This window comes from Vicia villosa, unplaced genomic scaffold, assembly GCF_029867415.1.
Source record: "Vicia villosa cultivar HV-30 ecotype Madison, WI unplaced genomic scaffold, Vvil1.0 ctg.000436F_1_1, whole genome shotgun sequence".
Classification (NCBI taxonomy): Eukaryota; Viridiplantae; Streptophyta; class Magnoliopsida; order Fabales; family Fabaceae; genus Vicia; species Vicia villosa.
Genome location: NW_026705207.1, coordinates 383310 through 407034, shown reverse-complemented (window position 1 = coordinate 407034; position 23725 = coordinate 383310). Strand labels below are relative to the sequence as shown.

At 35.4% G+C, this 23725-nt stretch overlaps 1 protein-coding gene across 1 annotated transcript; it reads left to right on the top strand.

The window, feature by feature from the left end:
• Positions 1-6558: 6558 nt before the first annotated feature.
• Positions 6559-8533, top strand: LOC131628256 (serine carboxypeptidase-like). Its single transcript, XM_058899116.1, has 6 exons — positions 6559-6598; positions 7421-7509; positions 7579-7837; positions 7913-8046; positions 8123-8178; positions 8446-8533. Exons 1-6 carry the CDS (start codon positions 6559-6561, stop codon positions 8531-8533), a joined length of 666 nt encoding a protein of 221 aa, XP_058755099.1.
• Positions 8534-23725: the final 15192 nt, after the last annotated feature.

Sequence of the window (23725 nt, the reverse complement as noted above, 5' to 3'; positions counted from 1 at the left end):
CAAAGTTTGTGAAAGATTTGGTAAAATTCTAGATCCATTCCATAATTCAAGATGTGATCCATTGTTATTTATGCTTGATGCACCTTTGGTGCTACAATGATGAGTTTTGCTTGCTTAGTTGATACATTTTCGTGCACAAATTGATCCAAGATCACAAGGTGTTTGGTTTTATGTTTAAACAAGTTTTCTTCTCTTGATTTGCTGTTTTTTTTTTTGAAAACTGTGTTGTGAAAATCGATTTACATCTGGTGCTAATCGATTTACACAACTGTAAAACTGCGCAGATTTGAAACAGAGTTATGCAAATCGATTTACACTCTGTGCAAATCGATTTACATCTGGGCAGAATGCTTGTTTTTGTGGTTTTTGACTTGTTTTTGGTTCTAACTCATCTTCTACTCCATTCTTTTGATATTTTCTTTGAATCATAAGTTAGAGGCCTAATTTCTCTCTAATTTCAATGGACTTAGGGCGTCGATAGGATGAGAATCCAAATCCGCAATATTAAGTGATTGAAATTATGGATGAAAGGAGCTTTTAATGTGGTTCCATCTTTTACCTCTTTTTATTTTGATCGATGAAAGTCTTAACACCTTGAGAATTCTTATGGATTCTTGGTAAAGACGAGATCGCTCCCTATTTTTCTTTTCGTGCGGTATTGCTTTCGGAGAGCGATCTACATATCACTTCTCTCGCATGCATTAGTACATAAAGTTTTGACCGGCCTCGTTGTAGGGTGATTTCTACATAAATCACTTGGCGATATGCTTAACATAGCGCAATATTTCGTGTCCCGAATCAAAAAGATCAAATATGGAAGAGAATTGTATGCGGTTGATTTAAGACTTATGGAGGTTTATCGTGTAGTCGCTATGATTTTATCAAGCTTCTGATAAATGTCTATCGAATTTAAATCCGAGTACATCCTTCACTCACCATCGATCTTCATTACTAACTTTGATAACATACTTGACAAGTTTCAAGATGGTTATCTTTAACATCTAACAATTGACTTTAATTTTCGCACTTTATTATATTGCTCTTTATATTTCTCGCTTTATCGCTTTATTTTATCATTTCAACATATTTACATTCCGCTATTTTCTCTTTGTCCATTTGGACACTATGTTTATGCTTCCGCTATTTTTCTTTTGTCCACTTGGACCATACTTTACTTTTATGCTAAAACACTAATAAATAACAAAAATCTAAAAAACACCTAAGGCTCTCTTTTGGACTATTGGTTACTATCCCTAGCGTTTTGGAGATTCGGACTTATGGACTTAGTACCTCTGGACCCTCATGATATTGTTACTCTGCTGTTATTCTGTCTGTCTGGCATTGGATTGTTGTTTGTTTATATGTGCAGGTACTTCCTTGAAAGCCCTTGATGGTTAATTCCAAGGCATTGATATAAGGATTTTACCCGAAAGCAGCCGTTACTCTGTCCGATTTTCGTCAGAATTTTAATGTGCTTAATGCGAAATGGTGCTAAGATAATAATAAGTTCATCTGGATCCCCAAGTGGTAATATGTTGGTATTAATAGTCCAAAGGATGGGAAATCTACCTTGACTCACAATGTCAAGTGTTGGCTTCTTCTTCAGTTAGACCGTTTCTTTCCTTAGCTTTTATTTTACGCAATAGGATAGCCTCTTCATCTCCTCCCATTCTTAAATTTTCAAAATCTTCTCCCTTTTTCAAAAACCTTCTTATGTTTGCAAACCTTTTCAAAACCTTTTCTTTAAAAAACATCTTTTGCCCTTAGTGGCCTTTTTCTTCAAAAGTTTAGACACTATTAATCGTCGAAACGAGTGGTTATACCCCACGATTTTGAAATTGATTGATATAATGAGATCTTTTCCGCGTGAGAGAGCTAGTGGCATACTCGTTGATTTTATCCGAGTTGGAGCCCTTCTTTCATTTGCGATGCAAAGAACTCATTTGTTCTCATGCTCAAGATCAATGGCTGAGTATTTCTCTCCGACGACGATAAAGTTTTTATTCGTTTTTAAAATGTTTTTCCCTTTAAGCGGAACTACATTAGCTCTGACTTCTCCATTGCACCGAGGAGGTATGTAGGCACAAGGCTTAACGTCTTGCCGAGCTTATTTTAAAAATAAAACAAACCGTTTTTAGCACACACGACACAGATTTTCAAAAAGGTTCCTGTGGAGTACCACAGATATGAGGGGTGCTTAAAACCTTCCCCTTGTATAAACAACACCCGTACCTAAGATCTCTTCTTTTTGTTTTAAAAACAAACTTTGGGTTTTATTCGTTCTTTTCCCTTTTTCTTTGGAAACAATAAAGCGCGGTGGCGACTTTCACTGAAATATTGAGTCGAGTCAATTCCATGGCTTCGATCTCAGATTTTCCCCGCTACAGAAAAATCGCGACTTCACTGGGGAACCAGTTTTAAGTGTGTTAAGCCTATTTTTGTTTATCTGTGTGTTTTACCTGTATATGCTGTTGTGTGCTTTGTTTGTTTATCTTCTTTTTTTTCTTTTTGGTGCTCGATGGTTCCTCTGTGATGAGATAAAGTTCTAACCCGAACTTTGGTGAGTAACTTGAGATAGGAGGTGGTAAGACCAATAGTCGCATGTCAGGAGCAATCTTTACCATGAGCGTCATATGGTGGAACCCCAATCAGTGGAGGCCTCATGGAAGGTAGTAGAGGTTGTTACGAACCATCGTGATAACGCTATTACTTTCAATAGTGAGTGTCCGTAGAAGTTGAATGGCCTAGAACCTTTTTAACCCATCTAAGCCTTTTTAGGATGTAGTGCAGAAACAAGATCAAGTACCAATTTGAGCTTGTTGTCATGCGATACTACGCTCAGACGAGGTCTTTTTAGGCATATTATTGGCGCCCATGAGCAATTGTGCGTGCCGGTAATATCCGATAGAATATTGAAAACTCTGGGAACCTTTGTAGAACCCGATTGGCAGGTACAAAACTCCTTAGATCACGCCTTGTGGGATGGGTAGACCCATGGCTCCATGGTCGTGACGTCGAACCTAAGAACCTAGACTGTGTGATTTTGTGTGATTTGCTGTGATCTTGTGTGCTCTTGATTGTGGTTGATGCATAAACCATGCATTCATAAAAATGACATTCACAAATGGTTTTCAAGGAACTTAGAGACATTTTTTGTAAACATCACAGGTACCATGGATCAAAAGAGAAGCATCAAGAAGTACACTTTCAGGAATTCAAGTGCAAAGGAATTGAAAGAGCTAGCAACTTTGATTCCTAATCTTGACAACTTCAAAAACTGTTATGGGAAATTGATCTCTATCTTGAAGACCAAAGTGGAAAAGGGGATTCTTGAGACTCTTGTGCAGTTTTATGACCCAGTTTATCATTGTTTCACCTTTCCGGATTACCAACTTATGCCCACTTTGGAGGAGTATTCTTATTGGATTGGTTTGCCAGTTACGAATGATATACCGTTTAGTGGTCTGGAGAAAGAGCCTCAGGTTGATGAGATAGCAGAACTCCTTCAGTTGAAGATATCAGATGTGAAAGCAAACATGACCAAAAAAGGAGGAATTTGGGGGTTGACTTCTAATTTATTGATTGGAAAGGCTTTTATGTTGGCTAGTAAAGGAAGTATGATTGCTTTTGAGACATTTTTGGCCTTGCTCATCTATGGTTTGACACTCTTTCCCAACATTGACAATTTTGTCGATGTTAATGCTATTCGGATCTTCATGATTGGGAATCCTGTGCCTACTTTGCTTGGGGATACTTATCATTCCATTCACCATAGGACTAATAATAAAGGTGGACTTATCAATTGTTGCACTCCTTTGCTCTATAAGTGGTTTATTTCACACTTACCTCAGACTAAGAATTTCTTGAACAATCCTGATGGTCTCTCATGGCCTCAGAAGTGAAGGATAGAAAAACACTTAGAAAGGGGGGGTTTGAATAAGTGTAGTCTAAAAACTTGAACGATAAAAATAATTTGCACAGTTATTTTTATCCTGGTTCGTTGTTAACTAAACTACTCCAGTCCACCCCCACGGAGTGATTTACCTCACCTGAGGATTTAATCCACTAATCGCAACAGATTACAATGGTTTTCCACTTAGCCCACAACTAAGTCTTCTAGAGTATCCTGATCACAACCTGATCACTCTAGGAACAAATGCTTAGAGACCTTCTAAGACTTCTCTAGAGTATACTGATCACAACCCGATCACTCTAGTCCTTTACAATTTAATGTAAACAAATTCTAAGAGTATTACAATTGCTTCTTAAAAGCAATAATCACAAACTGTGATATTTCTCTTACAGATTTAAGCTTAGACTCACTAAAGTATTACAACAGTAATGTAGTGAGGTTGAAGATGAAGTTTGATAGCTTTTGAAGTGAACAGCAAGATAGTATCAGAGATAGTTCAGAATTCGTTCAAAGTGCGTCCAAAACTCGTAACCTTGCTTCTCATCAGAACTTCATATTTATAGGCGTTTTGAGAAGATGACCGTTGGGAGCATTTAATGCTTTGCGTATTCCGTACAGCATTGCATTTAATGTTTCACGCTTTTGTCAACTACCTCGAGCCTTGTTCACGCTGTGTCTACTGACGTTGCCTTTAATAGCTTCCAACGTTCCTTTTGTCAGTCAGTGTAGCCTTCCACCTGTACTTTCTTCTGATCTGATGTTTGTGTATACAACGTTTGAATATCATCAGAGTCAAACAGCTTGGTGCATAGCATCTTCTTGTCTTCTGACCTTGAAGTGCTTTTGAGCGTGATACCATGAGAACTTCAGTGCTTCTGCTTCTGATCTCAAGTTCTTATGATGCTTCCATAGACCCATGTTCTGATTCTGCCTTGACCATCTTCTGATGTCTTGCCAGACCATGTTCTGATGTTGCATGCTGAACCTTCTGAGTCAAAGCTTCTGAGCGCTGATTTGTGCATACTCTTTATATATTTCCTGAAAAGGAAATTGCAATGTATTAGAGTACCACATTATCTCACACAAAATTCATATCCTTGTTATCATCAAAACTAAGAATATTGATCAGAACAAATCTTGTTCTAACAATCTCCCCCTTTTTGATGATGACAAAAACATATATAAATGATATGAATTTGCGATCAGAAAGAGTAGACGGCTAAAGACAATTACACAGCTAAATCATAAGCATGTGAATATGTCTATGTCTCCCCCTGAGATTAACAATCTCCCCCTGAAATTAATACTAGAAGAATTTTAATAATAAAAGACTTCCCTGAGTATTTCAGTAGAGACGTTCACAGTGCTTGACCTTCAGAACATTCATGACTTCTGATTTCTGCTTCCATAGGACAGCTTCAGAACATTGAATTTCTTTAGATCCTCAGAACATTCACAGCTTCTGACTTCTGCTTCCATAGGACAGCTTCGGAGCTTGAATTTCTTTGATCTTCAGAACATTCCCAGCTTCTGACTTCTGCTTCCATCGGACAGCTTCAGAACTTGAATTTCTTTGATCTTCAGAACATCCACAGCTTCTGATTCTTGCTTCCATTGGGACAGCTTCAGAGCTTGAATTTCTTCTTACATCACTTCATGCTAGATTGTATCAGAACATTGTTGAATGTACCAGAGCATCATCAGAGCATCTCTACATCCTGAAATGTTACAGAACAAACTCCACAACAAAAGTTGTAGCATGAATAAATCATAACTTATCACATATATATATATATCAGAACATACACAATGCATCAGATTATATATGATAAGATATAGGATTATTAGAACATGTTAAGGACAGAAAATAAGTTAATGCATATTCTATCAGAATATCATCACACTTCTTTCTTCCTGCTTCTGATTCTGAAGCTTCATAGCACTCAGCTTGCTTCAGTTTCCATGAGCATATTCCTTTTACAGAATTTGCGATTCCTCATGATTTTGCTTCTAATGTTGAGCTTTCAATCCTGCAAAACAACTTAGAAAGATATGAAGCTTGCAGCTTCTGTTAGTAATGTGGGGGCTTTTTTCCCAGCAACTGCTAATATAAATCAAATCATTTATCACTATTTCTCCCCCTTTTTGTCATAACATCAAAAAGAATGTAAAAGATTCAGATGTATCCACAGAACAAATGGAAAGAGAAACAAATAGTCATTGATAAAATAAGCAGAAGTACAAGAGTTATGCAGAAAAAGCTTTTCATTGATTAAACCAACAGAATTACAAAAGATGTATGCTGAATAAGCAGATGCAGCAACCAAAGAAAACTACAAAGACCAAAGACTAAGACCCTAGCCTAGACAAAATCTGCGCCAGTATGTCATGAATCCGGTCAGTGATCTCTTGGAAGGTCTTCAGCCTCAGCATATTCTGGCTCGGGCAACACAGAAGCTCCAACTTTCAATGCCTGAAGAATAGCTGCAAGGTTTGTTGGAGGAATTGGACCAGCAACTTCTGCAGGATAAACCACTTCTGGAAAGACCATGTGAGGAGCGCTTTCAGAAGGGTTCATTCTGAACCAATTGAACAACCATTGAAAATCTCCAGTCAGCACTGGAAACCTTGGTCTCCATACCACAATGTCTCTGCAGGGGTTTCCTTCTTCCATCTCATCTGCAGGTATCCTCTCTTCAAGAACTATTCTGTTCCTGATGAGATGGTGATAGCTGCTTTCACCAACTTCCAAGAGAAGACCACGAGCACCAGGTGCTTCAGTCATGATCCTTCTCTGGACATCCGTAGCCCTAACCAGAAAATCCTAGAGAAAGGAGTCCCAGAGGTTGCAGGTAGCGTACTCATCCAGATGATTAAGGTGAGCAGCACCCAGAATATCCAACCAGCTATTTACATCTGAGTGTAAAAGCTCTAGATAAGCATGAGTGATAGGTGTAGGAGGGTTGACTGTGAATCTGGAGTCAGGAAACACAAAACTTTAGGGGTTAGGTGTTCTGGTGGGAAAAGGGTGAGAGAGCGGTGAGGAGATATCTGTGAGATGGGTAGAGGGAGAAAGGATATCAGATGGTGAAGATGGTGGTTCCAGAGAGGTGAAAGAAAAAGAAGAGGTGGTGGAGGTCTGTGAAGAGGGAGGTGATTCAGGGATACCTTCAAGGGGTTGATACACACGTCTAGAGTAGTTTCCAGACATCATAGCTTCAAAAGGATTCACCTTGAGAGGATCGTAGGTGATCCTTACCCTTTTTGGTTTGTTTTTAGGTTCATCAGATGCCATTCTCTTTTGTTTGCGGGAATTCAGTACCAAGCGTACACTCAGTTTGCGGTTGATAACAAATTGATTACAAAGGAAGATCAAACTGATATCAACAAGTTTATCCCACCGTGTTTGGACGCCACCAAAACTTGTGGTACAAAATTCTTTTTACACTTATATCAACTTCTTTGACTCATTTTTGTTTACAACTTTCTATGTGTTGGATTTATTAGAGAGTGAAGGTGGAGAAAGTTGCTTAACAGCCTTAAGTCAATGCGAAAGGATAATGAGTAATATCTTGTCCATTGTTGGAAACATTAATGTAAGTAATCATAACCAAACAAACTTACTTTTTTTCGTGTTAATTTAACTAATATCTTGTAAACTATAGTTCTATGACATCAGAAAGACATGCGAGGAACCATTGTGTTATGACTTCTCAAATCTTGAGACTCTTCTAAATAAGAAATCAGTTAGGGATGCTTTAGGTGTTGGAGATATAGAGTTTGTTTCATGCAGCAAAGTAGTATACAATGCTATGCTGCAAGATTGGATGAGAAACCTTGAAGTGGATATTCCTTCACTTCTTGAAGACGGAATCAAGGTTCTTATATATGCTGGAGAATTTGATTTTATTTGCAATTGGCTTGGTGAGTGATATTTCTTTGCGTTATAGGACATTTCAAACTCTTAGTGTGTTATTCTAATTTGCAATCATATGACAGGGAATTCAAATTGGGTTCATAGCATGAAATGGTCAGGTCAAAAACAGTTTGCGGCATCCAAAACAGTTCAGTTTTTGGTTGATGGTACAAAAGCAGGATTGTTGAATAGCTATGGACCTCTCTCTTTTCTAAAGGTTAGTTTATACTTTTCTTGAGTGTTACATTGTTGATTTCATTTTTGGTTACTTATGTTTATGTGTTGTGTAACAGGTGAATGGTGTCGGACATATGGTTCCTATGGATCAACCAAAAGCTGCACTTCAGATGTTAGTAAGTTGGATAGAAGGGAGCCTGAACGAGACGAGCTTTTAACTTCTATGTAAATTGATACAAACATGTCAAGATTAAAATCAAAACATGCTTTAGTGATCACAACTGTTTTGTGTGCGTGACTTAATGTATACTATATTTGAATGGTGAAATTTTATATTTATAAATCGTTTTTTATAACTAATTATAATCTTCCGCTGCAACTGTGATGATGGTTCTGGTATGACATGTTTGGCGTGAAACATGCTCTACTTACTATATAGTGAGAAATACAATCACAAAGATAACACTGATGATGAAGAGAGTGAGAAAATGAGAGTCAGAGATAATAGGGTAGAAAATGTAGAATAGTGATCTTATAATTTAGAACCCAACGGATTATTTATACTTACACAACATTACATCTAACCAAGTAAACATAAAATCAAAATTTACAAACTGGTAATTGGTTATGCATTTCTGGTAAACGGATACAAAGAGCTACTGGAAGTTGTGTTAACCGATTACACACTTCAGGTAAGGTAGCCGGTTACTAAGAGCTACTGGAAGTTGTGGTAATCTGTTACAGCTCCAAAGTAGTTTGTATTGTATTGAACATCATTTTTTTATTACAAGTATTGAACATCATTTGATTAATAAAATACATTGATTTTGCTTTTGTTGTTATAAAAGAAATAGTGAATATTCATTTTGATCCCTCACAAAAATTACACAATTTAAATTAGTCCTTCATGAATCGGGTATTTTCTTGGAGTACACGGTTTTATGGGATCTTTTGGAGTCTTTTGGGGGGTTACAAGAAGCGAAGGATTGTGTAGAGTGGTCTCTTGATGCGGAGAAAGGCTTTACGGTGTCGTCTTGTTATTCCCGTTATGCTCAAGCGCGCATCCCCTTTGGACCTTACAATAGGTGGGATGATGCTTTGGAGTTAATTTGGAAGATGGAGGTGCCTTTTAGGATTAAAAGCTTCGGTTGGAGGCTTTTTGCGAACAGGCTTCCCACAAAAGATCAATTGGTGTATAGAGGTATTAACATAACTTTTTCTAATTTAAAGTATGTTTTTTGTGATATGTATTTGGAAGATAGGGACCATATTTTCTTCAAATGCAATGTGATTAAATTTGTTTGGAAAGAGATTGCTAAGTGGGTGGATTTTTCGGGTTAGAATATCGAAGAATGTATCCCCTTTTTTATGGAATGACATTCGATGGGCTGTGTCGAAAGAATTAAAGAAGGCAAATTAGGGGTGGTTTGGTTAGCCACTTCTTGGATTATTTGGGTGACAAGAAATGGATTTTGCTTTAGGAATGAGGTTTGAAATGTTACTAACATGATTTGGAATATCAAGATTTTGATATGGAGATGGTCTTTTTTTTTTGGAGATATTGCATATTCTAATTATAATTTTTACGAGTTTAGTAAAGACCCGGTGTCTTTTATGTCGTAAGTTTAATTGGTTTGTAATATCTTTCTTTGGCGGTTTTATTCCGTTTCATGTGTATCAAGGTTGGAGAACCATTAGTTCTCCTATATATAAAATTCTTGCTTACACAAAAAAAAAAATAGTCCTTCACAAGACTCGATTTAATCCTTACAAAATTTAAACAATATCTTAAGTCTTTACCACTAGACCAATATGCATTCATGACAAATAATTTTCAAGATTTTTAATAATGTTAAATAATTCTGAATTTAAAACCAAAAATTGCAAATTTTGTACCAATGGAGTCTCAAACCAAGGACCGATAAATGATTTTTTTTAATAGGCAATGGAATTAATCAAGGGAGTATAATAGACACTCCACCCAAAAACAAGCAGAAAGCTCCTATAGCTCTAAACAAGTGAGCGGAAGGATCTCCGACATACATTCGGTAAAACTAAAACTCTCCTTGAAAATTATAGCATTACGCTTAAGCCATAAGGACCACACCGTGGCTAGCCAAATCACCTTCGCGGTGGTTCTTTTGGACGAAGACTTGACCTTATCTCAAAAATAGAAGAAATAAACAAACTTCTCAAAAGACAACACCGATCCGAGACCAACCCACTCAAAAACCTTTTTCCAAATATGCGCGGTAACCTCGCAATCCCGAAAAAGATGAGATAAGGATTCGACCTCCGTCATACACATAACACAAAGCAAGTCATTATGTTCCTTCAAAATTCCCCTCTTGAACAATTGATCTTTGGTGGCTACTCTGTTATGCAAAAAACGCCAACCAAAAAACAAAATTTTTGGAGGGACTTTTACCTTCCATATGGTGTTGATGGCACTGACCAAAGGCTACTGAAGAGGAGGCCCAGAGAGGTTGATTTTAAATCTGTTGTAGCACGATTGGTTGAAGAACACTCCGTCCGAATTCCCTCGCCACTGAAACGAATCTGCTGCGGATTGGGACAGTAGGAACGGCTGTAGCACTGTTATAAGATCTTCCAAAAGAGATAACGGAACATCACTATTACTTGAAGCCAAAGACTGTATATCCCACTTCCATCCTTCAATAGTGTACGACCCCACTTCAGCTACTGACATCAGATGGTTAACCGTATGTTGGAAAATTTCTGGAAATGCCTCCATGAGGGGCTGCCGGCCCGTCCAGCAAGCATACCAGAATGGTATGTTTTCCCCATTGCCTACACAGAAGTCAACAGCCCCCGCGAAGTGATTCTCGTGCAAGAAAGCGTAGTTATCAGAAATCAAAAGGTCTCTCCACCAAAAATAATCTTTCTTTCCCACGAGTGAAATATCCCCAACTAAGACCTTTAATTTTAAGTTACCATATCTAGCTTTAAGAATGCCTCGCCAAACCGCTTCGTCATCCGACAAGATCCTCCACTTCCATTTGGAAATTAACATCGCGTTCATGATTTCCACATTTTTTACTCCTAAACCTCCTTCCTCTCGAGGATTACAAATGACATCCTAAGACACCCAATGAATCGATCATTAAGCACTTTCACCGGGGCCTTATAGAAGGATAACGAACAAATAGGGATAGCGTTAAGCACTGAATTAATCAACACCATACGACCTGCTATGTGTTGAAATTGGCTCCTCTCCACGCGGCCAGCCGCTTCCTCAACATCGAAATTAAATCTTTCCACAATTAAAGATTCCTATGGTTGCTACCCACTTTGACGCCAAGATATTTAAACGGGAGATTACCCACTTTGCAAGAAAGAAAAGAAGATGACGCCTCTAAGAACCAATCTCCAACATTTATCCCGTATAGATTGCTTTTGTGAAAATTTATTCTCAACCTCGAAATTAATTCAAATCCCCTAAGTATAGTTTTCATACTCCAAACGTTTGAAGTGTCTCCCTCCAATATAATGATTGTGTCATCCATAAATTGAAGCATATCAACCTCCTCACTATCATTGAACTTAAACCCCCGAAATTCGCCTATGTTTTTAGCCTTCCGCATTAAAGCCGTAAGAACCTCCATGACTAAAACAAATAGGAAAGGAGACAATGGGTCTCCTTGACGAAAACCTTTCTCAACCTTGAAATCCTTTGAAGTACTACCATTGATAAGGACGAACATACTATTTTGAAATATACAACATTCCATCCATCTCATCCATCTAACACCAAAACCCATACGAACTAAGACATGTCTAACAAAATTCCAACCTACTCGATCATACGCCTTTTCAAAATCAACTTTCAAAACCACACAACTTCTTTTATCTCTTCTAGCAAGGTCCAACACTTCATTAACTACAAGAACACCATCCGAAATGCATCTACCCGGGACAAAGGCCGTTTGATTTGTCGAGACAAGCTTCCCAATAACACTCCTCAACCTAGCCGCCAATAGTTTTGCAACAATCTTATACAAACTTCCCACGAGACATATTGGCCTATATTCGGTCAACGATTGGGGATTTTTCACTTTAGGGATAAGGGTAATGAAAGATGAAGTACAAGCTTTCGTAAGCCTTGTCTTCTCATGAAAATCCACAACAAGTCTAACAACGTCTTCTTTAACCACCTCCCAATTGTTTTTGAAAAAATCTAGCGAAAATCCATCCGACCCGAGACTTTTGTTGCCATCACAAGACCACACAGAATCTCTCACCTCCTCTTCCGAAAAAGGACTCTCCAACCGACCGGATTCACTAACACTCAAACACGTAAAATCTAAACCTTTTGTAATGGGTCTTTCAAAATCCTCCTCCTTGTAAAAATCTTGGAAATAATTGACTACCTCCTTCTTGATGTTTGCAACACCCTCCACCCTACCATTTAATCCCTCCAAAGAAGTGATAGCATTCCTTCTTTGTCTATTCTTAATTGAGTTGTGAAAAAATCTAGAATTCTTGTCTCCCTCTTTCATCCAAAGTTGCCTAGATTTTAATCTAAGCATACACTCTTTCGCATTCAAACGATTCCAAATCTCCTTCGTTGCCTCCCTTCTACTTTGAACCAAGGATTCTACATTCCCACCAATATTTTCCACCAACAAATTATACAATTCATTGATATTCTCCACCTCCTCTTTGACTTTCAAATAAATCCACCCAAACACCTCTCTATTCCAATCTCTTAGACGATTCTTCAAACTTCTAAGTTTCTCGTACAAGATGTAATCTCCCCTACGGGCCCGTAACATTCAACTTCCCTCATTACTCATTTATAAAGGTTTTAAAGCCTTCATGTTTAAACCACGCATTGTTGAACCTAAAGGGTTTAGGGCCTCAATCAACCAAACCAATGTTCAAACGAATCGGGGCATGGTCCGAAATGTCTCTATGCTCAATTCTTTGGTTTACCACACGCCAATCATCTAACATCTTCCTAAAGATCAAGAACCTATCCAACCTACTCATAGCCTTCCCATTATCTTTGAACCCAGTAAATTTTCCGCCCAAACAAGGAATATCAAACAGCCCCATGCTTCCAATGAAACCACAAAACTCCATCATTCTTCTACTATTGTGATAATGACCTTCCCCTATTATTTCTTCCCTACAAGAAACTTCATTGAAATCCCCAACAACACATCACTCCTCTATGCCACTCTTCCTCTTCCTATCTAATAAAGAGCTCCACAATAACCTTCTTTCCATCATACTACAAGGAGCATACACATTCACGAGATTGTAGCTAGCGCCTCCCCAATTAATGTTGATACCGACATACCCTTTCCCGATGAAACTGTAATTAAGGGACAAAGATCCTCTCCTCCAAAGAATAACCATCCCGCCCGACGCTCTCAATGAGTTGCACGCCATCCACTCCACCTCCTTACTCCCCCAAAAAGAACACGCAAGGATATCGTTAAAATAAGAAATTTTAGTTTCTTGTATAAAACACACTTCAATTTTATGAGATTGAATCAAATATCTAATTCTTTTCCTTTTGGAAGAAGATCCCCCTCCTCTAATGTTATATGAAATTAAATTCATGATAACAAATTTGGAACCATCTTCTTATCTTCCAGCCCCTTCTTGTCCTTCAGCTCTAAAACCTCCAATAATTTAACACTCATACTATCATCGATGACACCAATAACCCCTAGTTTAGAGATAGATCTCCACAACTTCTTTCCCACACCAGAATTAGCATTGAGCGACGTTCTATTATTGCAACAACGGATATCTGAAGTAGAAATAGAGGTGTAGGGTAAGAACTCATCGTTTGATATGGAATATCCTTCCGAAACCGCAACTTCCGGTGGAACCGAACCTGACTTTGATCTGGATCCATTCCTTGGAGCTATGCAGGCGTAGTAGGATGAAGCAATCTCCACGTTTTTCCCCAGGTCACGGGCAGGTCTGTGTTTTTTCTTTTTGACCGCGATTAAAGATGATTCTTTTACTGAAAATCTCCTACATTCCTTGTCAAACAAAATTGGGCCTATCTCCCCCGACCCACTCTCCAAAAGCCCATCATTATTCGTTAAAGGAATTTGCCTATCTGCGAACCCACCAGCATTGACATTGACAATATGGAAGTCTCTCTCTACTGAGTCACGTACTTTATTTCCATCAATGTTGCATAAGTTCTCCTAAATAGAATTAAATGCCTTATCATCTGTATTTATTGCACTAGACACGCCATCTTTTCCATGAAAGTCAAAAACCACCTTTTTGCTTTTGGCCAAATGGTTCTCCTTGATTTGTGAAAGAGTTAGCCTGACATCTATGCTACCTGATTTAGAAACATCCTCCTCCCTGTCTTGCACCTCATGAGTTGTCCTTTTCACATGCCTTGGAACCTCTCTATGATCTTCTTCCTTGATAATATCGTCGCCGGATATGACATCGTCGAAATAGATTCCCGACGGAGAATCGTAAGATGCAGAGTCATCTTCATCCACAGTTCTACAAAACGTTGGCTTTTCCTTAAACAAAGAAGTATCTTCTCTCATGCCAATATGGTAAGACACTCCATCTATGATTGTATTGACTGTTACATTGATCACCTCTTTCCACCCGGATTTTATACACGTACACGCTTCATCCATCCTAATCCTTGCAACAGTTTGCTCATCACATTTGATGAAAGAGCCTCTGGTTTCCGCTAGCATTTTGAAGAAACTATCTCCCCACGCATGGCAAGGAATACCCGTGATTCTCAACCAAATAAATCTATCACAATCTACACCGCTAGGAACCCATGGTCTAATAGAGTTGAACCATTGCTCCCACTACCCTCTTCATTCTTCAATGAAAATCTCCACCTCTCCACACACTAAGTCTTCTAGAATACATAAATTAGGGCCCATTAGGGTTAATCTGATAGAGAATAAGCCTTCTTCATGGAATAGATGCTTAAGTTCCATGGCCATCTCAGGAGCTTTGATGATCCCTGTAAATGCCTTTCTGTACCTGTTAAGCTTCTCCTTCTCCATGGAGAAGAACACTGTTCTATCCACCTGTTTGACTCCACTGGAGCATTCGATAACATGAGCTTTCCGGTTATGGATGACATCTACAAAGGAGCGTCTGTCCACCCAGGCCTTAGAACTTTGGCCTTGAAATCTCCCTCCTTTCTCTTCACTTGAAACCACCTTACCAAAATCTTCCTTCTTCCATGGCTGTTGGGTATGAGCCTTCACTTGTCTCTGAAATCTCGGAATATTCGCGAAAAGCTTCCTTCCTTCAAGCAACAATTTATCCAGTTTAATAGCCATAAGATTCTCATCCGCGACGTTATGGAAACGAACAAAGTCATAACGACTCCCTCTCTTGTCCTTCCTTAGAGGAATAACAACTTCATCGACATCCCCTAGCTCATTAAATTCAAACAACAAGTCCCTAGCGTTCCAATTATTTCCAAAGTTAGTGACATAGAAAGTAGATACTGCCTTTCCCGCCTCCTTCTTCCCTCCTCCTTCGGCCACATCCCATTTCTCCTCTATCCTCGATCTACCATTTCTCCGATCCACCTTAGTCCACCCATCATGAGAACGTTGCAGCGTACCCATTGTGAAGCCCGTAGAGAAAGAACAAGTTAGAGAGAGGGTAGAGATTCTCTCTCTAACATATTCTTTCAACAATATTTCAATGTTTTAAAAAAATAGGACTGATAAATGATAATCACTTTACAACTAGACAAATCAATTTCTATTGTTAATATTCTTAAAGTTTGTTTGGCCCAACTTTTTATCTACTTTTCTTCTCCTTATAAGGAGATGGAGGGCCAAACACATTTTTCATAAAGCTCTTATGAAAAAAAGTAGTTTTTTTTTAAAGAGAAAAAATTGAATAAAAGGAGCTTGTAAAAAAGGCGTTGAAACCAACTTTTTCGGAGCTTAAAACATGTGGTCGCGGTTCGAATCCCAACGAAAGCACTTTTCTTTAAAAAAAATGACGCTAATGTAGTAGACAGAAATTTTTCAATTTTTTCTACGGTTCATAACATCTAGAGTTATGTTTTATTTTTTTTTCTTCTTGTGTTTACATCATCATTTTTGTAGATACTAGTATTGTCCAACTTTTTATTTGTTTTATATATTATATTTTGTTTCATTGTATAATAATTTTCAATAATAATATTATGAATTTCTTCTACTATACACTAACTTATAGATGTTAATATAACAATTAAATAATACGCATTTTATATATATATATATATATATATATATATATATATATATATATATATATATATATATATATATATATATATATATACACACACACACGAAACAACTTTTAAATTAAAAATAACTTTTAAAAAATAATAACTTTTAAAAAATAATCATAACCAAACAACTTTAACTTTATTTTAAAAACTCTTATTTTTAACTTTAACTTTAAAGTAACTTTTAACTTTTAATGATAAATACTTAACTTAATAATTTAGAACAAACATTTACTTATTTCAAATAACACACAAATAAATATTTACTAATTTCAAATAATACACAAATTTAAAAATAAAATTAATAAAATGTAAATCCTCAATATATTTAATCAATTAAAAATAAATTAAATTATATATAATTGAAATACACTCAAATAAATATTTATTTATTTCAAACTAATTCAAATTAAATAATAATTAATTAATTTAATAGTAATTCAATTAATTGTTAAAAACATTAAATCAATTTAAATTAAATAATCAATTAATTTTTAAAATTATTTAGTTAATTCAAACTAAATAATGATCAATTAGTTTGATAGTAATTCAATTAAATATTAATATATTTATTTTTATTTGATTAATTATATTTAGGATTTATATTTTATTTATTTTATTTTTAAATTTTTGTATTATTTAAAATCTGTAAATATTTATTTGTTTGTTATTTGAAATAAGTCAATGTTTGTTCTGAATTATTTACTTAAATATTCATTATTAAGAATATTAACAATAGAAATTGATTTGTCTAATTGTAAACTATCATTTAATTTGAACGGACATGGGTTCGAGACCCCAATGATACAAATTTTATAATTTTTTGTTTGAAATTCAGATGGTAAAGGTCCTGAGTTCAATTCCATATAAAAAACAATTTTGACTTTTTTGATATTATTAATTCAGAATTGTTTAAAAATGAAATTATAATTAAAAATAAATTTAGTATTTAAAAAATCAAAAATAAAAAATAAAAGTCAAAACCAACGTGGCAGTCCAGTCGATTTAAAAGTATGAAAAAATCCGATTTAAAAAAATATTAACAGAAAGAGTAATACGGTCCGATTAAATATTGTAAATGATTAAATCAGTTTTTTGTATAAATAACTAATTTGAATTGTGTAATTTTAGTGATGAATTAAAATGGGCGTTCACTCTAAAAAACGACTCCTTAACTCTAACATCAATGAATGTGAAAATCATAATTAATAAATATAGAAATTAAGAGGCTTAAAAAAAACATAAAAAAAAACTTCAAATTAGTTATGTTTTGATTTTCTTAATAAGTGTAAAAAAATTGTTTTTCCTATAATTTACCAACTAGAGAATATTTCTATTATTATAGGTATACTAAAAGTGCGCAAATTATTTGATAGAATTGGTCTAATTGTTTTTTTTTTATCACCACCGGTTTAGTCTGGTTTGGGGGTCACTTCTGACATCATGCGGTTCTAACTCCTTCTCTATCGTAGCTGCGGGAATCAAACAGTGGTTCTCCCTACCAAATTCAACGTCAATCACCACTAAATCAACTAAACTTAATCTTGAGTTACTTAACTATTGTTTTGTTTATATTTAAAATAATAGAATAATATTCATACACTGTCTCGGTAAAATTATTTTACACATTCAATCAATAAAAAATCAACAAAATGTCATGTCATTAAAAGTTTATTAAAATAAAAGTGGAGTGTAATTAGATACATAATTATAATTGGTTGAAAGTGTAAAACTATTTTACACTATGGATTTCTTTTCTCTTAAAATAATTACTATTATGGTTAGTTGTGATGGATTCACTAACACTCAAACACGTAAAATCTAAACCTTTTGTAATGGGTCTTTCAAAATCCTCCTCCTTGTAAAAATCTTGGAAATAATTGACTACCTCCTTCTTGATGTTTGCAACACCCTCCACCCTACCATTTAATCCCTCCAAAGAAGTGATAGCATTCCTTCTTTGTCTATTCTTAATTGAGTTGTGAAAAAATCTAGAATTCTTGTCTCCCTCTTTCATCCAAAGTTGCCTAGATTTTAATCTAAGCATACACTCTTTCGCATTCAAACGATTCCAAATCTCCTTCGTTGCCTCCCTTCTACTTTGAACCAAGGATTCTACATTCCCACCAATATTTTCCACCAACAAATTATACAATTCATTGATATTCTCCACCTCCTCTTTGACTTTCAAATAAATCCACCCAAACACCTCTCTATTCCAATCTCTTAGACGATTCTTCAAACTTCTAAGTTTCTCGTACAAGATGTAATCTCCCCTACGGGCCCGTAACATTCAACTTCCCTCATTACTCATTTATAAAGGTTTTAAAGCCTTCATGTTTAAACCACGCATTGTTGAACCTAAAGGGTTTAGGGCCTCAATCAACCAAACCAATGTTCAAACGAATCGGGGCATGGTCCGAAATGTCTCTATGCTCAATTCTTTGGTTTACCACACGCCAATCATCTAACATCTTCCTAAAGATCAAGAACCTATCCAACCTACTCATAGCCTTCCCATTATCTTTGAACCCAGTAAATTTTCCGCCCAAACAAGGAATATCAAACAGCCCCATGCTTCCAATGAAACCACAAAACTCCATCATTCTTCTACTATTGTGATAATGACCTTCCCCTATTATTTCTTCCCTACAAGAAACTTCATTGAAATCCCCAACAACACATCACTCCTCTATGCCACTCTTCCTCTTCCTATCTAATAAAGAGCTCCACAATAACCTTCTTTCCATCATACTACAAGGAGCATACACATTCACGAGATTGTAGCTAGCGCCTCCCCAATTAATGTTGATACCGACATACCCTTTCCCGATGAAACTGTAATTAAGGGACAAAGATCCTCTCCTCCAAAGAATAACCATCCCGCCCGACGCTCTCAATGAGTTGCACGCCATCCACTCCACCTCCTTACTCCCCCAAAAAGAACACGCAAGGATATCGTTAAAATAAGAAATTTTAGTTTCTTGTATAAAACACACTTCAATTTTATGAGATTGAATCAAATATCTAATTCTTTTCCTTTTGGAAGAAGATCCCCCTCCTCTAATGTTATATGAAATTAAATTCATGATAACAAATTTGGAACCATCTTCTTATCTTCCAGCCCCTTCTTGTCCTTCAGCTCTAAAACCTCCAATAATTTAACACTCATACTATCATCGATGACACCAATAACCCCTAGTTTAGAGATAGATCTCCACAACTTCTTTCCCACACCAGAATTAGCATTGAGCGACGTTCTATTATTGCAACAACGGATATCTGAAGTAGAAATAGAGGTGTAGGGTAAGAACTCATCGTTTGATATGGAATATCCTTCCGAAACCGCAACTTCCGGTGGAACCGAACCTGACTTTGATCTGGATCCATTCCTTGGAGCTATGCAGGCGTAGTAGGATGAAGCAATCTCCACGTTTTTCCCCAGGTCACGGGCAGGTCTGTGTTTTTTCTTTTTGACCGCGATTAAAGATGATTCTTTTACTGAAAATCTCCTACATTCCTTGTCAAACAAAATTGGGCCTATCTCCCCCGACCCACTCTCCAAAAGCCCATCATTATTCGTTAAAGGAATTTGCCTATCTGCGAACCCACCAGCATTGACATTGACAATATGGAAGTCTCTCTCTACTGAGTCACGTACTTTATTTCCATCAATGTTGCATAAGTTCTCCTAAATAGAATTAAATGCCTTATCATCTGTATTTATTGCACTAGACACGCCATCTTTTCCATGAAAGTCAAAAACCACCTTTTTGCTTTTGGCCAAATGGTTCTCCTTGATTTGTGAAAGAGTTAGCCTGACATCTATGCTACCTGATTTAGAAACATCCTCCTCCCTGTCTTGCACCTCATGAGTTGTCCTTTTCACATGCCTTGGAACCTCTCTATGATCTTCTTCCTTGATAATATCGTCGCCGGATATGACATCGTCGAAATAGATTCCCGACGGAGAATCGTAAGATGCAGAGTCATCTTCATCCACAGTTCTACAAAACGTTGGCTTTTCCTTAAACAAAGAAGTATCTTCTCTCATGCCAATATGGTAAGACACTCCATCTATGATTGTATTGACTGTTACATTGATCACCTCTTTCCACCCGGATTTTATACACATACACGCTTCATCCATCCTAATCCTTGCAACAGTTTGCTCATCACATTTGATGAAAGAGCCTCTGGTTTCCGCTAGCATTTTGAAGAAACTATCTCCCCACGCATGGCAAGGAATACCCGTGATTCTCAACCAAATAAATCTATCACAATCTACACCGCTAGGAACCCATGGTCTAATAGAGTTGAACCATTGCTCCCACTACCCTCTTCATTCTTCAATGAAAATCTCCACCTCTCCACACACTAAGTCTTCTAGAATACATAAATTAGGGCCCATTAGGGTTAATCTGATAGAGAATAAGCCTTCTTCATGGAATAGATGCTTAAGTTCCATGGCCATCTCAGGAGCTTTGATGATCCCTGTAAATGCCTTTCTGTACCTGTTAAGCTTCTCCTTCTCCATGGAGAAGAACACTGTTCTATCCACCTGTTTGACTCCACTGGAGCATTCGATAACATGAGCTTTCCGGTTATGGATGACATCTACAAAGGAGCGTCTGTCCACCCAGGCCTTAGAACTTTGGCCTTGAAATCTCCCTCCTTTCTCTTCACTTGAAACCACCTTACCAAAATCTTCCTTCTTCCATGGCTGTTGGGTATGAGCCTTCACTTGTCTCTGAAATCTCGGAATATTCGCGAAAAGCTTCCTTCCTTCAAGCAACAATTTATCCAGTTTAATAGCCATAAGATTCTCATCCGCGACGTTATGGAAACGAACAAAGTCATAACGACTCCCTCTCTTGTCCTTCCTTAGAGGAATAACAACTTCATCGACATCCCCTAGCTCATTAAATTCAAACAACAAGTCCCTAGCGTTCCAATTATTTCCAAAGTTAGTGACATAGAAAGTAGATACTGCCTTTCCCGCCTCCTTCTTCCCTCCTCCTTCGGCCACATCCCATTTCTCCTCTATCCTCGATCTACCATTTCTCCGATCCACCTTAGTCCACCCATCATGAGAACGTTGCAGCGTACCCATTGTGAAGCCCGTAGAGAAAGAACAAGTTAGAGAGAGGGTAGAGATTCTCTCTCTAACATATTCTTTCAACAATATTTCAATGTTTTAAAAAAATAGGACTGATAAATGATAATCACTTTACAACTAGACAAATCAATTTCTATTGTTAATATTCTTAAAGTTTGTTTGGCCCAACTTTTTATCTACTTTTCTTCTCCTTATAAGGAGATGGAGGGCCAAACACATTTTTCATAAAGCTCTTATGAAAAAAAGTAGTTTTTTTTTAAAGAGAAAAAATTGAATAAAAGGAGCTTGTAAAAAAGGCGTTGAAACCAACTTTTTCGGAGCTTAAAACATGTGGTCGCGGTTCGAATCCCAACGAAAGCACTTTTCTTTAAAAAAAATGACGCTAATGTAGTAGACAGAAATTTTTCAATTTTTTCTACGGTTCATAACATCTAGAGTTATGTTTTATTTTTTTTTCTTCTTGTGTTTACATCATCATTTTTGTAGATACTAGTATTGTCCAACTTTTTATTTGTTTTATATATTATATTTTGTTTCATTGTATAATAATTTTCAATAATAATATTATGAATTTCTTCTACTATACACTAACTTATAGATGTTAATATAACAATTAAATAATACGCATTTTATATATATATATATATATATATATATATATATATATATATATATATATATACACACACACACACGAAACAACTTTTAAATTAAAAATAACTTTTAAAAAATAATAACTTTTAAAAAATAATCATAACCAAACAACTTTAACTTTATTTTAAAAACTCTTATTTTTAACTTTAACTTTAAAGTAACTTTTAACTTTTAATGATAAATACTTAACTTAATAATTTAGAACAAACATTTACTTATTTCAAATAACACACAAATAAATATTTACTAATTTCAAATAATACACAAATTTAAAAATAAAATTAATAAAATGTAAATCCTCAATATATTTAATCAATTAAAAATAAATTAAATTATATATAATTGAAATACACTCAAATAAATATTTATTTATTTCAAACTAATTCAAATTAAATAATTAATTAATTTAATAGTAATTCAATTAATTGTTAAAAATATTAAATCAATTTAAATTAAATAATCAATTAATTTTTAAAATTATTTAGTTAATTCAAACTAAATAATGATCAATTAGTTTGATAGTAATTCAATTAAATATTAATATATTTATTTTTATTTGATTAATTATATTTAGGATTTATATTTTATTTATTTTATTTTTAAATTTTTGTATTATTTAAAATCTGTAAATATTTATTTGTTTGTTATTTGAAATAAGTCAATGTTTGTTCTGAATTATTTACTTAAATATTCATTATTAAGAATATTAACAATAGAAATTGATTTGTCTAATTGTAAACTATCATTTAATTTGAACGGACATGGGTTCGAGACCCCAATGATACAAATTTTATAATTTTTTGTTTGAAATTCAGATGGTAAAGGTCCTGAGTTCAATTCCATATAAAAAACAATTTTGACTTTTTTGATATTATTAATTCAGAATTGTTTAAAAATGAAATTATAATTAAAAATAAATTTAGTATTTAAAAAATCAAAAATAAAAAATAAAAGTCAAAACCAACGTGGCAGTCCAGTCGATTTAAAAGTATGAAAAAATCCGATTTAAAAAAATATTAACAGAAAGAGTAATACGGTCCGATTAAATATTGTAAATGATTAAATCAGTTTTTTGTATAAATAACTAATTTGAATTGTGTAATTTTAGTGATGAATTAAAATGGGCGTTCACTCTAAAAAACGACTCCTTAACTCTAACATCAATGAATGTGAAAATCAAAATTAATAAATATAGAAATTAAGAGGCTTAAAAAAAACATAAAAAAAAAACTTCAAATTAGTTATGTTTTGATTTTCTTAATAAGTGTAAAAAAATTGTTTTTCCTATAATTTACCAACTAGAGAATATTTCTATTATTATAGGTATACTAAAAGTGCGCAAATTATTTTATAGAATTGGTCTAATTGTTTTTTTTTATCACCACCGGTTTAGTCTGGTTTGGGGGTCACTTCTGACATCATGCGGTTCTAACTCCTTCTCTATCGTAGCTGCGGGAATCAAACAGTGGTTCTCCCTACCAAATTCAACGTCAATCACCACTAAATCAACTAAACTTAATCTTGAGTTACTTAACTATTGTTTTGTTTATATTTAAAATAATAGAATAATATTCATACACTGTCTCGGTAAAATTATTTTACACATTCAATCAATAAAAAATCAACAAAATGTCATGTCATTAAAAGTTTATTAAAATAAAAGTGGAG

Excerpts from the sequence above, each read along its gene's own strand:
- LOC131628256 (XM_058899116.1), top strand. The coding sequence starts at position 6,559 with ATGTCTCTGCAGGGGTTTCCTTCTTCCATCTCATCTGCAG. Across the intron at positions 7,838-7,912 it reads TTTTATTTGCAATTGGCTTG|GGAATTCAAATTGGGTTCAT; the intron begins GTGAGTGATATT and ends ATCATATGACAG. Across the intron at positions 8,179-8,445 it reads CCAAAAGCTGCACTTCAGAT|TGAGAAATACAATCACAAAG; the intron begins GTTAGTAAGTTG and ends CTTACTATATAG.